Below are 13847 nucleotides of genomic sequence, written 5' to 3' on the forward strand. Positions count from 1 at the left end.
TTTTTCTCCTCGCTATGCAAATTCCATTCTCTTCTATTTTTGTTCCACCCTGTCTTTGTCCCTTCACAGTGTGTTTCTTTCAGTCTAGGTGTCAAAATCTTTCAAGTTTCTTGTAATGATGTGAAACCCCAGGCAGTCCATTGGTAAAGCTTTTCCTTCATTTGAATTGTTCCTTCAAAGAGCAGTGAGTTGTAATTAATTTAAGGTTGTTTGTTTGTTGGTTTTAATGTGAGTAAATTATAGTTGAGTTTTTCTTTTTGAAAGATACTTTACATAAATAGTGTCTGACATGGATGACAAGACTGAATGCACCTTCACCAATTTTGTGGGTAACACTGAACTGGGAAGAGATGTAGACAGGCCAGAAAAAGAGCTACCACATGGAGCCAACTTGACAGGCTGGGAGACTGGACCAACAAGGTTCACACAAGGTTTAACCAAGATACATGTGAAGTCTTGCATCTGGGTTGAAGAATCCCATACAGCAGTACAGGCTGGGGTCTGACTGGATGAAATGCATCTCTGCTGTGAAGGTCGGCAGTGTACCCAGGCAGCAATGAAGGCAAGTGTGTCCTAGGCTGCATCAGCAGGAGTACAGCCAGCAGATGGAGGGATGTAGGATTGTCCTACTCAACCTAGTATACATTAGGCCAAACCTGCAACACAGTTCTGGTCTCCCAAGTTCTGGTCTCCTCAGTTCAGGAGAGACGTGGAAAATTGGAGGGAGTCCAGTGGAGAGGCACCAGGATGATCAGAGGGTTGGAGAAGCTGACATAGGAAGAAAGGTTGCTGGAATTGGCTGTGTTCAGCCTAAACAAGAGAAGACTCAGGGGAATCTAATGACAGTCTTGCAATACCTACAAGGTAGTTATAGAGCAGATGGAGGCACTCTCTTCACAAGGATGCCCACAAGGGGGTAATGCCAGCTGGCTATTAAGAAAAATCCTTCACTGTGAGAACAATATAAAACAGGAATAGGTTGCCTAGAGAACTGGTAGACTCTCTCTCACTGGAAATATTCAATCTTTGGCTTGACAAGGCCCTGGATAACCTAACCTGAGGCCCTACTTTCAACAGAAGATTGGACCAGATGATCTCCAAATGTCCCTTCCAACCTACACCTTTCTATGAATGTTCCAAAATAAATAGACAGCAGTGGATTTAATTAGCCTATTTTTATTAACACATTTACTAAGCATGGATAGAACTGCTGTGCTCAAGGGCAGGTAATTTCAAAAACATTCCACTGACTGGGTATTTGTTTTGCTAGCAAAATCAATTATTTATGTCTGAAAGTGTAAGAATACTAATATTCATTTTTCTGGACTTTTTGTAATCCCTCTAGTGAACTTTGTTCCTTCTGGATATCGGCTTCATACTGTTGGGCTATTGTATGGTTTCGTGTCTAAATATAGATGCAAGGATTAATCTGTAGCCGACAACAATCCTGTACGCACAAAACAAAGTAAAAAATATAGTCTGTTCTTTATTTTCTATTTTTGCTTAGGAAAAAGTTCCTGCATATTTGGCAACATCTCCGATACCCACTGAAGACCAGTTTTTTAAAGACACTGGCAATCATTTGAAATCAGGTGAAAATGAGAGGACATGTGTAAGCTCAGAAATTCCACACTCTGTGGAAACAGAGACTGTATTCACCCCGGGTTCTGTGAAAAAGAAAAAAAGAAGAAGAAAGAAATACAAACAAGATAGCAGGAAGGAAGATCAGATCTCTTCTACTGGGACGGAAGAGATTTTTGAAATGGAAATAAGCTCAGATGATGAAAAAAGTGTTCAACCCCTAAGGTAAACTATCAGATACTTGCTGACTGCTTTCACTGTTATCACTGAACATTTAGAAGGTGACCTGTACTTTTCCTCTATGCAAGTAACGCGTAAGTTTCAATAGGCTCTGCGCAGGCTTTTCCTCAAACGAACAAAACTCCAAACCATTATCTTCCACACCTTTATAGAATCCTTCAAGTTTGGCCATTTTGTTATGAACGTGAAATCCAATTAAGCCCATTCTGGTAAAGAAGTGTTGTCATGATCTTTTATCTGACTGAGAAAAAGTTTCAGTGTAATTTTTCTGATGAGGCAGAGTGGCCTTCTGGTGTGTTTGGTGAACTCTACATAAACTGCAGTGTGGAATGCCTGTAGTATACTACATCTGAATTTGACTTCTCTGTAACTTGAAGTTTACTTTGGTAACTGAAAACTACATAAATGAATGCTCCTTCACATTAGTAAAGAGAATTCTTTATATGTGTGTAGTCATAAAGGAGGAAGAAAAAAAAAATCAGTCCTTTATTTTGAATTCATAACTATTAGTAAAGGGGAGCTTGCAGTAAAGTGGTAGCACATACTAATAAGCTGAAGAAGCTTATATGAGTAATAGGAAAGATTATAGTAATAGAAGAAAGCTATCAAGCATATAAATGCTTAAAATCCAGGAAAGGCCTACTCATCAGTTTTATGTGGAAGTTTCTTAGGCTGCTTAACAAAAGAAGTGGACTTAGTTTTTAGACAAAGCTAGATGCTTTATTGGACAGCATTTCTGTTAAATGTAGTACTGTCTGAATAAATTCAAGATCTGGTCTGGGAATTGGAAGAATGTTTTGGTATAATAAAGTATAACTGAAAAAACTCTTTCAGTGTGGGTCTTCAAGAGAGTCTCAAATTTAATAAGTAGCAGTCAAAAAGGTTAGTGCAACAGAAAAACATGGATCTAACTTATCACACCTGTGACTGATAAAACACAACAAACAAAGCTTGGATTTTAAAGTGTTTTCTAGAATGTCTGGGGCTTTCTTAGTTCACTTGCCTTATTTTTTTCACTGTCATATTTATGTCAATGAATTGTCATTTAGATACTCACTGCTCTGTTTAACTCTGGGAATTGGCATTTTGTTTGGTTTGAGATTTTTCCTTTTTTCCTTTTTTCCAGTTTAAGAAAAGCAAGATCTTTGTTCAGTCTTCAGTGTGAGAGTCTTAAGACAACATTAACTTTTCATAGTGAAACCATCAAAAATAAAAATAACCATCAAGTACAGGAAGAAAAAAAATATAACCCATGAATTGTTTATTCTTTATTTAATAAATTATTACAAATGTATGAAGAATTTAGGAATGTCATGCCAATAATGGCTGTTTTCATCCAGTGTTTACAATTCAAATTGCTATTCTAGCAATTATCTTAATTTCACTAGAGATGAATAAAAAATTGTAGGTTTGACTGAAATGTCAAGTGTTTGTCATAGCTGAACAGACCATGGTGTTTCCATAAAGGTTACTCCGGTTTTATTTTTTGTACCCTTTAGAATTGAAGATTGAAAAGGCTTTTTATTTATAAACCATTTTTTTTACATGTATATATCAACAGAAACAGCAATAGAAATGCATTCTCGGTCAGAGAAGAGTGTTACGATGTGAAAGAAGGAAGATTTTGTAAAAGAATGCTGTTTTCTTGTGAATAGCAAGTAAATGCAACTAAAAAAATACATGGTAGTAATGGAAGCCCAGAGACAGTAGGTTTGTGGCTGTGTATCTGTTAGTGGAGTTCATATACAGTCATTCCAGTTGCTACCAAGGCAGGAAATAAAATGCCTTGCAATAGGCATACACTGTTTTCTTCCCAGCTAAAGATACAGTTGGAAAAAATGTTCATAAACTTTCTTTTCACATCCTGCTGATATCACCTTACATTCCCACAGGTTTGTTTTGTTTGATTTTTTTCGTTACGAATGTGTGGCTCTTGGGGACAAAAAAGAAATAGAAACTTAACTAACTGTTATTAGACATAGCTTCAGATTTCAAAGTGAAACGGGGAAAGGAAAAGGGAGGCTGATGTTCCAACAGGAAGGTCAAAAATTCAGCCTCAGGTACCAGTATGTAATGTCTTATCTAGTTCTATTCTTATAAAGTGAACAACAAGCTGTTTCCTGTTGCTTGGGAAAATCAATTTCCAAGTGTTTATGCAACTTTAAAAAAAATATGTCCTTTGTCTTTTTTAGCTATGATTTAGATATGTTAGTAGTGCTTGACTTACCTAAAATAATACCAGGAGGACTGAGATTATAGTGTGTACGCTCAGAAATATAGGGCATTATTTCTCCAGTGCTATGGGTGTTAAAGAGTTAAAGTAGTTATCTGTCTCTAAACTCTTATCTATTTATTTAGACCATAAATAAAGCGGATAAGGATGAGAAAAAGTGGTAGCACTGTTTATAAATGTTGCAAAATAAATAGCTTAGAATAGACAGTGAAACTCGAAGTTATAAGTTGATGTATACTGGTTTTCCCCTCTTATTTTCAATAATCTTTGACTGCATTTGGATTTTTAACCTTCAAATTTATCCACTCACAGATGAAATTTGATTTTTTTGATGCTTTATATGAAGTCATTTGGTTGCAAATTCCCAGTGAATAAAATCTGTTCAGTACCACCCTGTGTGTCATCTTGCCCCCCTCTGAAGTCATAATATTGAGAACGTCTCTGTAATAATTTTTTTAATGTGTTTACTTAATTGTTCAATAATACCTTTTTCCTCTTTTGGAGATACTTAGCACTGGAGACAGACAAAGATAGTATGAAACGTCTTTCTATCAGAGTTAGCTTGGTATATGAATACAAAGATGTACAGTCTCTGCAGCTCTCATCTCAAGTCAAGCTGTCATCATCAAGTTTCATAATAATAATGCTTCTGAATAAGAAGTGGAGCCATTAAGACATTTTTAGGGTTCAGTATTTAACATAGTCTAGACCGTCTTCCAAATGAAAGACTTGTGCAAATGAGGCAGATCACTGTAACTGCTTAGGGTCTAATGGGCTGTATTGAGTAAGCGTGTAAATTCTGATTTTTTAATTAGATCTAATTATCTTAAAATCTAATGTATTTTAATAGATAATGTTAAAATCTCTTTGTTCCTCCATCCATAAGATAAATTAGTCTTAGCATTCCAAAAGAAGTCCAGTGCAACTGTGCTGCTAATGGAAGAAAAATTTTTTTTTTTTTTCTTTCGTAGTAGTGGCTTAAAGTAATTTGTATTGCATTTTACACTCAAATTCCGGGCTTATCTTCCTTGTGTTCTATCCACTGTGTAGCCATGATGCCCTTGATCTAACCTCAAAACAAGTTAGTTGTATCCTGAGAATAGCTATTTATTCAATTAAATTCAGAAAGCTGTAAAAAGGTCTGAAGTACTTGTGATGGAAATATTTAAAAGGGACTTCTGTATAAAATACAATGCATGGCTGCTCAATGGGTCTTACTGTTGGTTGGTTTTGTTGGTGTTTTTTGTTTGTTTGTTTTTTGTTATAGATATTGAGTAGACTTCCCAGTGCAAAACAAATCCCACTGTTCAGAAAAGTACAGTACTTTTAGCCACTTCTTGTAGTTTATGTCAATTTATAAACTCTTGGATAAATTGTGAGGCTAGTACCTACCCCTGTTTTCTTACTGGTTTTAATTTTTGAAATGTGCAGTCTTAAAGTGCATTGTCAAAACTACCTTTTCTATTTAACTTTTTCAGTGTTTCTAAGGTTTACGTAGTAAAGGTTATGTGTAAATCTCTGTTCATCTTTGGGTTTTGATAATACTAGCTGGCTGTAGAGAGTGATATCATTAATGCTATTGTGACTTGTTCAATATTAACTTACTATGTGTCAAGAGTAGTAGATTTTTAAACTTGCAATATTTTCAAGTATTAATAATAGTTTTTATATAAATTTCAAGTTATATAAAGGTGTGTTGCAAACAATGAACTCTTTAAGCTATATGCTTCTTTCTTTTGATCGTGGATTTTTAATAACATCTAAGTAACTTTTGTAGCTGAATTAGTAATGCAGATTTCTTATAGCTGACTTAATGTCCCATCTATCTCCACAGAGGATCCTCAAATTCATCACCAAAGGGTGAAGAACAAAAAGAATCTTTGATTTATCACTCAAAGGATCATTACCCCTTATCTGATGGAGACTGGTCCCCTTTGGAGAAGTAAGTCACTCTGTAATGTTATCATATGTGTAATGATGAATAATTATAAAAAAAATATTATGACTTTTCATTAATTCCCCCCCCCGATCTGTAAAACTATCAAACATGCCTAACTTGTGATATCAGATGCATATTATATTTACTTGGAACTTTGAGAACTTTCCTCTCTACTGTATGTATTAAACAAACTTTGTGTCTTTTTTTGTCTTTTTTTTTCCTCTCAAGTGAGGAAAAAAAAACTTCCTTATTAAAATTCATTATTAAAGAAAGAAAATATAGTTAATAAGTTAATAAGATTTTCTTAGGTTGAGAAGGTTATGGAAAATGAATATTTCCTATGATTCATCCTAGCATAAGCAGCACTTGATATGTCATAAAGCAGAAGTGTTGAGTATGTAAGTTAGAATTTGCCAGGTGAAATAATGCAAATTTCTCGAGGTAAAGCTAGGTCCTCAACTGGACTCATATTCCACTTCAGAACAGAGAATTTTCTAGTTGCTGGAATACTAACCCAGAGATACCAGAAACAGTATCAGTTGATTGTGGATTCTTACAAATGACATAATACACCTTGCCAGTCAGTTTTCAGTTACAGTGACTAGGGCACTTCTGTTTATACATTCAAGCTCTTCAGTTTCTGATGTTCATGCTATTATATTCCTCTTGCATTCAGGTTCTAGATTTTTCAAGGCTCACCCGTTGGATTTCATCACTCTAACATTAATCTCTTATTTGCATAAGAAAGCACTCTGTCCATATGTGGTAGTACTTGAGGTAAATTTCATACTTTTCCTGAACACTGGGCATAGGGAAGGACATATATATAGCACATAGCATGCTGAGCAGTATCTTGATTCATTTTAACTCTTTGGTGAGTGTCTAGTTTTACTGCTTTTCAGTTTGACTGAGGACTCTACCTCATAGCAGATACATTCACAGTGTCAGTGAGGATTACTGGTCAGCCTTGTGTGATATCCATTGTTGCATGTTAGCTGCTCAGTGCACAGGTGCCTGTTCTTCTGTATCAATAGATGGTAGTGCAGAATAGAAGAGAGAGCTTCAGGAAATACTTTTTGAAGTGCAAATAATCTCTCTGCTTTGGGTGTTTCCAGGGCTGTGGCCTCAATAGAGTCTGAATGTACCACACCATGCTTGGTGCCTGCTAATTCCCCCAGCGCGTAGCTTGTTAATGAACAGAAGCAGTTGGACAGGAAATCCCATTATTGTTCCTTTTTATATTTTGGGCTGACAACCACATCCTCAATTGTACTTGATGAGATGTAGTCTTCAAATGTTCCCCAAACGTTTGTGGTTTGTGACTGAAAAGCAGTCACGGTGTTTGACCCTGAGGATTGACATGGTGTTGTATGGATTGTATCACCTACATAATTACAGCATAGAGGCTGATATTCCTTTTCAGTTTACAAAACTCTAACATAGACTAGCAGGCTATATCTGGGAGATATGATTCATGCCTCTCTTCTTGTTCACGTATTTAGGGGATAGTCTGCTCTAACCCCTTGTTTGTGCATCATGTGAGATACCTAGGCTCTTTATAGTTTTGGGGGTTTTTTAACAAGAAGCTATCCAGTACAGATTGCAGTGTAACAGAGAAATTGGCAATTTTCCTTTCCCTCTTTGTGGGGCAGGGGGAGTTGGGTGGGGGATTCTCTCTCACATGAGCCATCTAGGAGAAGAGAAATTCTCCATCTAGGAGAAGAGAAAAGGTTTTAATAACCTCCCTTTTGGACACCTGGAAAAGCTAAGTGTCTTTTAGTTGAGGTTGGTCGTCTTGCTCTTCAGAACCCTTGCAGGGAGCTAAGGGAAGATAATAGCTTAGGTCTTCTCAGTGAGGACACTTCTGTTTGTCGTACTCACTAGAATAAAATCAAAAAGCATAACCATTAACTATTTGATACCTGATACCATCAATGTTCTTCCTGTTTTAACAAGCAATGTTAGCATGACTAGATCACTATTACAAGCATGGGCCTTTTGACTAAAGACTTCTCCCTGAGAATGATAATGGAAAACTTATACTTTGGGGGAAGTAGAACAGGCTTAGGTTCTCAAAGCCCTGAAGTATTCAGTCTTTTGCAAGTACTGATGAATATCAAGAATTAGGCTTAGAAACAGGTTAATATGTCTGCATGGCTTCTAGTTGACTTGTGATACAGGCAGAACAAATTATTTGGCACGTAGGGAAAATGAGTTCATATTCCTCCTGAAAACAAATACGTACATGTATTTTCATCAATGTGTTACTTTACATTTTCTGTACTGTTAGAAGGGCTTGTTTAATTTCTGTAGGAAATTGTTAAAGGAGAACTGAGGAGGGAAATCTCTAAATGGTTTCCTTTTTGTATCCCTGGATGAAGGGACCTCAAAAGATCATGTGGTCCAACCTTTCGTGGAAAAGGGAGACTAGATGAGATTAATCTAGCGCCCTGTCCAGCCTCAAATTGAAAACCTCTTGTGATGGGGACCACATCCCTGGGAAGGTTGTTCCAGTAAATGATTATTCTCACTGTTAAACATTTCTTTCTTATATCAAGTTGAAACCTCTCCTGGTGCAACAAGTTCTAAGTCCTGCACCTGGGACGACATAACCAAAGAGCGCAGTACAGGCTCAGATCTGTGTGGCTGGGGAGCAGCCTTGCTGAAAGGGACCTGGGGGTCCTGGTGGACAACAAGCTGAACATGAGTCAGCAGTGTGCCACTGCAGCAACGAAGGCAAATTGGATCTTGGGCTGCATCTGCAGGGGCATTACTAGCAGAGATAGAGATGTAATCATCCTACTCTACTCAGCACTGGTCAGGCTGCGCCTGGAGTGCTGTGTCCAGTTCTGGTCCCTACAGTTCAAATTCAAATATTGAGGTTTATATATATATTAAAAAAACCCACCAAAATACTCTATCAATGTCAGTGTCAAAAGAGCAGCATTTCTATAATATGCAATATAATTGCCCTGTTCAAGAAAGGATAGACTTGGACCTGTCCCAAAACTAAATGCTACTTCAAAACAACTTCTTGTGTTTCCTTTCCTCCCTAAATCATAAGAGCAAAATGATTTTGAAATCACACCTTTCTAGCATTTTGTAGAGTGAGTTCTTCTGGCTTAAAAGTAGTCTTGGCTAAAGTAAATTCCAGAGGTCTGTTTCTGATTTATGGATAATAACCACTGTAGGAAAAATAGGATGGAACTTTAAAAGGTCATGTAGTCCAAATACATCTGAAGGAAGTTTCAAGTAATCTCCCTTCCCTCTCCTAAGTTATCTTGTTAATGTTGTTTTCCCCTCATCAGGAATTGGTGTCGTTTCATGCATTTGTGAGTTAGGTTTGCAGGACTTTTATTACTCAAGTCTTGGCAAAGCAAGCTTAAATGCTATATTTTTACAGAGGAAAGGAACTTAAAGCTAATATCTGTATTACTTTTATCTAAACTTTTTTGGTTTATTCTGTTTTGTTTGAAAAATGGAACATGGGCTGAGGGGAGAGCTTAAACCTACACTGCAGATATAGTGGATGAATCTGTTTAGGGTGATCGCTATGTAAGTCCTTTAATATGATTTTGGTTTTAACCTAATTTCTCACTGTCTGAAAACCCTGCTGGGCTTCTTGCCATGTTGCCGAATAATTGAAGCTCTGTGAAGCTGTAGAAAACTCTACCAACAGTAGCTGCACAACAAATGCATTTTAAACACTGCAGCTTGCTTTTTTTTTTTTCTTGTTGGTTTGCTAGCCCTTTTTCTGAGCCAGTCTGCCCTAAAAGTGATTCAGAACTGGAAGTTAAACCTGCTGAGAGCTTGCTCAGATCTGAATCTCACATGGAATGGACATGGGGAGGATTCCCAGAATCAACCAAGGTAAATTTATTTATTGTCTCTAACTTTGTGAACTGAGTTTTAGCATATCTAAAATTCTGTCCTAAGAGAGGATTGGAATCTGCTGCTGTTCTTCAGAATAATTCATCTGAAATAGGAAAGTAGCACCCCCTTGTGGCTGGCAGATAGTTGAATTTGTTGAGTTCAAAAGCTGGTCAGCAAAGTAGTTCCAGAAAACCTAGCAGTAAAAATCTGAAATTCCTGAATTTTTAGTTAGAAAATGAAGAAAGCAACTTTAGAAATTAATTTCCTTTATTTTAGGCTAGGTTCTAGTTCATTCCAGAGGAATTGTAACCTTGATAGAGTAAATTTGATATCTAACATGACAGCTGGTGACAGAAGCCCTGGTATGTCCACATTTATGCTTCTTTCTTGCCATGGTTTAGTCAAGTCAGCACTTCCTCTATGCCAGTTTCTTTACTGAACTTCTAAATAAGCTAGTATAAAGCTTCTGTTGCAGGGAACTTTGCTAATACAGTGCGACATGTTTTACGTTGCTAAAATACATGTTTAAATTCTCACACCGTTTACTTATGACCAGGACTTGTAACATGAGTACAAGTTTAATGTTTAGACCAGAATAAAACAAACATGTGAAATGAAAGGATTGACTTAGAGTTTTGTTTTTCAGATAAGCAAGAAAGAGAAACTGGAACATCCCAGAACAGCTACCATTACTCCATCAGAAAAGACTCATTTTAGGGTCATCCTCAGCTCTGATGAAGTTGAAGATGATGATGATGTGAAAGATTCTGTCTGTACAGTACTGAAACCTGAGCCAAGAACTCATCCTCTGCTTAAGCAGATGGATGTTAAAGATTCTCTTGCTTCTGCGATCATAGAACCGCAAGATCCGTTGCCATTAGATGCTGATCATCATTCCAGACTGTTGGTGGACCCTTTACCAGAAACAAAGCCAACAGCAAAAATTGACTCTCCTTCAAAAAAGAAAGGTATATAATAAAGCTGTTGATTCTTTCCTTAAGTGTGATCTACCAAACTTGAGGCCATAGTGGAAAAAGTATAAATGTGCCTTTTCAGTTTTTGCTATTTAAAGTCTTATCTGACTAAAACTATAATTAAACTCTTGGATTTATAAATGCTACAAGTAAGTCTGAATCTTCCACAATTATGTTTGTATTTAATGTGTCTGGATAGCTTCATTTTAGTAATCTTGTTAAAATTAACAGGGGTGCACAAGCGAAGTCATCATCAGGGGCCTGACGATATTTACTTGGAGGACCTAAAGGCTTTGGAACCTGAAGTTGCAGCACTCTACTTTCCCAAAAGGTAATTTTGAATTAAGGTTCTATGGATCTAGGGTTATATTGCAGTTGCACTACGTGAGTTATTACATGTATGATTTAGGTGTTTAAGTACCAGTTCTGATAAAAAGAATTGGAATTCAGGTTTCTAGGCTTTTGTGGAGTAATCAGTACTGATCTCATTGTGAAAATCTGTTTCTGATTTGACAAGAAACACATTGAAGGAGGTCGTTACTGAGAGTTTTCATCTTTGTGGAACCTGTATGTTCTGCAAATATAGAGGGGGGGTAAGTTTAAACAGCACACTCCTTTTGCACTAGTACTCTGTTTTGCCATATTGCCAGCTCTAGATAAGTGCACATCAGTGTATTTTTTGCATGTCCTGTACATCCCTTCTAACTTTTTTTTTTTAATAACAAATAGACCAACAAAAAAAATCCCACAAGATCTTCATGCAAGGCAGCTCAGTCTCAGAATTCACTCCTGTTTGTTGTGGTTTGTTTTGTTTTTTTTTTTAAATGAAATCAAAGCATTTTATACTCCTAAAATACTCTCCAAAAGAATAACTGTTTAGGAAGACCTTTGTAAAAATACAGCTTAATAAGGAAGAAGAGTCTATTGGTTTATGTTGAAACTAAAATTGTAAACTTTTCAGTACTGACTGATTACATCACTTGGGATCAAACTAATAACTAATAACCCTAGATGACAATGTGATATTTTTTATTTAAAAGGCCACCTTTCTTTTCTATTGTACTATTCTCCAAACACACAGTGTTCTAAAAACATCAAGCAATGTCCTTTTTCCTTTTATTCTTATTCTACAGCTTTCTGGTAAATATTGAGGAGCATAGTATTGTTCTGCAAAAATAGAACGTAGAGGATCTTTTCCTCCTTTAAATGCAATTTTGTTGCAGGCAAGAGAAATGCAATTATTTCCCAATTTAGCTTAATGTTAGGAGAACTGGAAACTGTCAATCTGCCAGTATTATGAAGGGTTGAGGAGGTGTGTTTGTGCCTGGTTTTTGTTCGGTTGGTTTTAAATTCATGTTGTAAAGTGATGTCATACTTAAAAGAAATGCAACAGCAAGATGATTTTTTTTTTTTGAGTAATCATATAGTGTGTTCTGTAACCTAAAATCTATACATTTTTTTGCAAGTGAAATACTTACGGAAAATGTGGACTTCGTTTCTTTAGTGATTCTGATCCAGGCTTCAGGCAGTGGACGGAGTCAGATACCCTTTCTGGTTCCCAGTCACCCCAATCAGTAGGAAGTGCTGCTGCTGATAGTGGTACAGAGTGCATGTCTGATTCTGCTATGGACTTGCCTGATGTTACACTTTCACTTTGTGGAGGTCTCAATGAAAATGGAGAGATTTCTAAAGGTATGTGAAAGACTAAAATATATACACAGTAATAAAGCTCAGGCAGCTAAACAAATGAAGTGTCTTGAATGCTCCAATTTCCACTTTGCAAAGCTTTGGCTTATTGTTATGCTCATGTTGAGAAAAGGGAAGGGGTAATCTTTCATTTTCTGAAATTCTCAAGCATTTGCCAAGCAGAGATAGCAGAATTTAACCTCAAATTAATCCTCAAATTAATCTTGATGTCTCAGAGAAGCTTTCTGTCTCCTTTTTTGCACTACATATTGCATATCTGACCAACCACTCTTGTTTCTGGCTGCAATTACTTGCTTAGTCCTATATCGATCTTCACAATTCATATTCTTTCCAACTGCCTGATAATTTTTCTTCTTTTTTTTTTTTTAAGCTATTAAACAAAACTTTGACTATTGTGTTTGACTATTTTTTCTCCTGCTCTGCTTTTCCTATCTTAGGTGTTTGTTAACCTTTAGATTTTTACCAGCTGATTCTTCTCTCTTAACGCTCTGGTTAATTTTAATATTGAAGTTGTATGCATTTTTGAGAGAGCTTCTAGGAGCACATAATCTTCATGAACGTGTACATGAATGTTTTTAGTATTACTTTTTTAATGGTCATCCAGTCTCTAATGCATCAAGTGAAATTTAAATGCTTATTAATAAAGGCTCAAAACAGCTCTCTTGGTAACGTGGAAGTAATATTGGATTTGATTTGAAAAAAATTATGTCTTCCTTGCAGGGGTCTTACACTAAATCATGAATTTCTGCAAACTTGTATAATCACTAGTCATGAAAATGCTATTAGTAGTCAGTGATTAAACAAACCTGAAAAGCTGACGTCCTTCCCCCCTCCCCTTTTAGTGTCATATGTAGGCCCCTTACCTGCCATAATAATTTTTAAAGAAAACTTGCTTAGACAAGCATGGTGCTCTTTTTCCAGCCTGCGAACTGAATTAGTTCCTACCTCCTCGTTATCCTCCCTCTTCTAATTTCTTAATTCTCATTACTGTGACTGTTGAAGTGGTACAAGACTTTCCCTGTTACTGAGGAGGCAGTCACAAGACTTGACAGGCAGGCCGTATTAGCATATCTTGAGTGATGTTGCAAGATCAGCAAAGACTCTGAAATGACAGAAAGCATTTTCCTAGATACAAACTAATCAGACATCTTGGGATTTTATATTATTATTTTTAATTAAAATCTGCTTCTATTGCAGAAAAATTCATGGAACATATTATTACTTATCATGAATTTGCTGAAAACCCTGGACTCATAGACAATCCTAATTTGGTAATAAGGATTTATAACAGGTAAACTCT

General features: G+C 36.4%; 1 protein-coding gene across 3 annotated transcripts in view; it reads left to right on the top strand.

Moving 5' to 3' along the window:
- The window catches only part of LPIN2 (lipin 2), a 47663-nt gene that overhangs the window by 20814 nt on the left and 13002 nt on the right, over positions 1–13847 (top strand). For all 3 annotated transcript variants that reach the window (XM_075494432.1, XM_075494430.1, XM_075494431.1), the window contains exons 4-10: positions 1508–1806; positions 5889–5996; positions 9740–9863; positions 10513–10834; positions 11072–11171; positions 12345–12532; positions 13745–13838. In XM_075494432.1, the coding sequence (XP_075350547.1) occupies positions 1508–1806; positions 5889–5996; positions 9740–9863; positions 10513–10834; positions 11072–11171; positions 12345–12532; positions 13745–13838 (1235 nt within the window). The remainder of the gene's footprint in view (positions 1–1507; positions 1807–5888; positions 5997–9739; positions 9864–10512; positions 10835–11071; positions 11172–12344; positions 12533–13744; positions 13839–13847) is intronic.

The sequence above is a fragment of the Mycteria americana genome, chromosome 2, assembly GCF_035582795.1.
Source record: "Mycteria americana isolate JAX WOST 10 ecotype Jacksonville Zoo and Gardens chromosome 2, USCA_MyAme_1.0, whole genome shotgun sequence".
Taxonomy (NCBI): Eukaryota; Metazoa; Chordata; class Aves; order Ciconiiformes; family Ciconiidae; genus Mycteria; species Mycteria americana.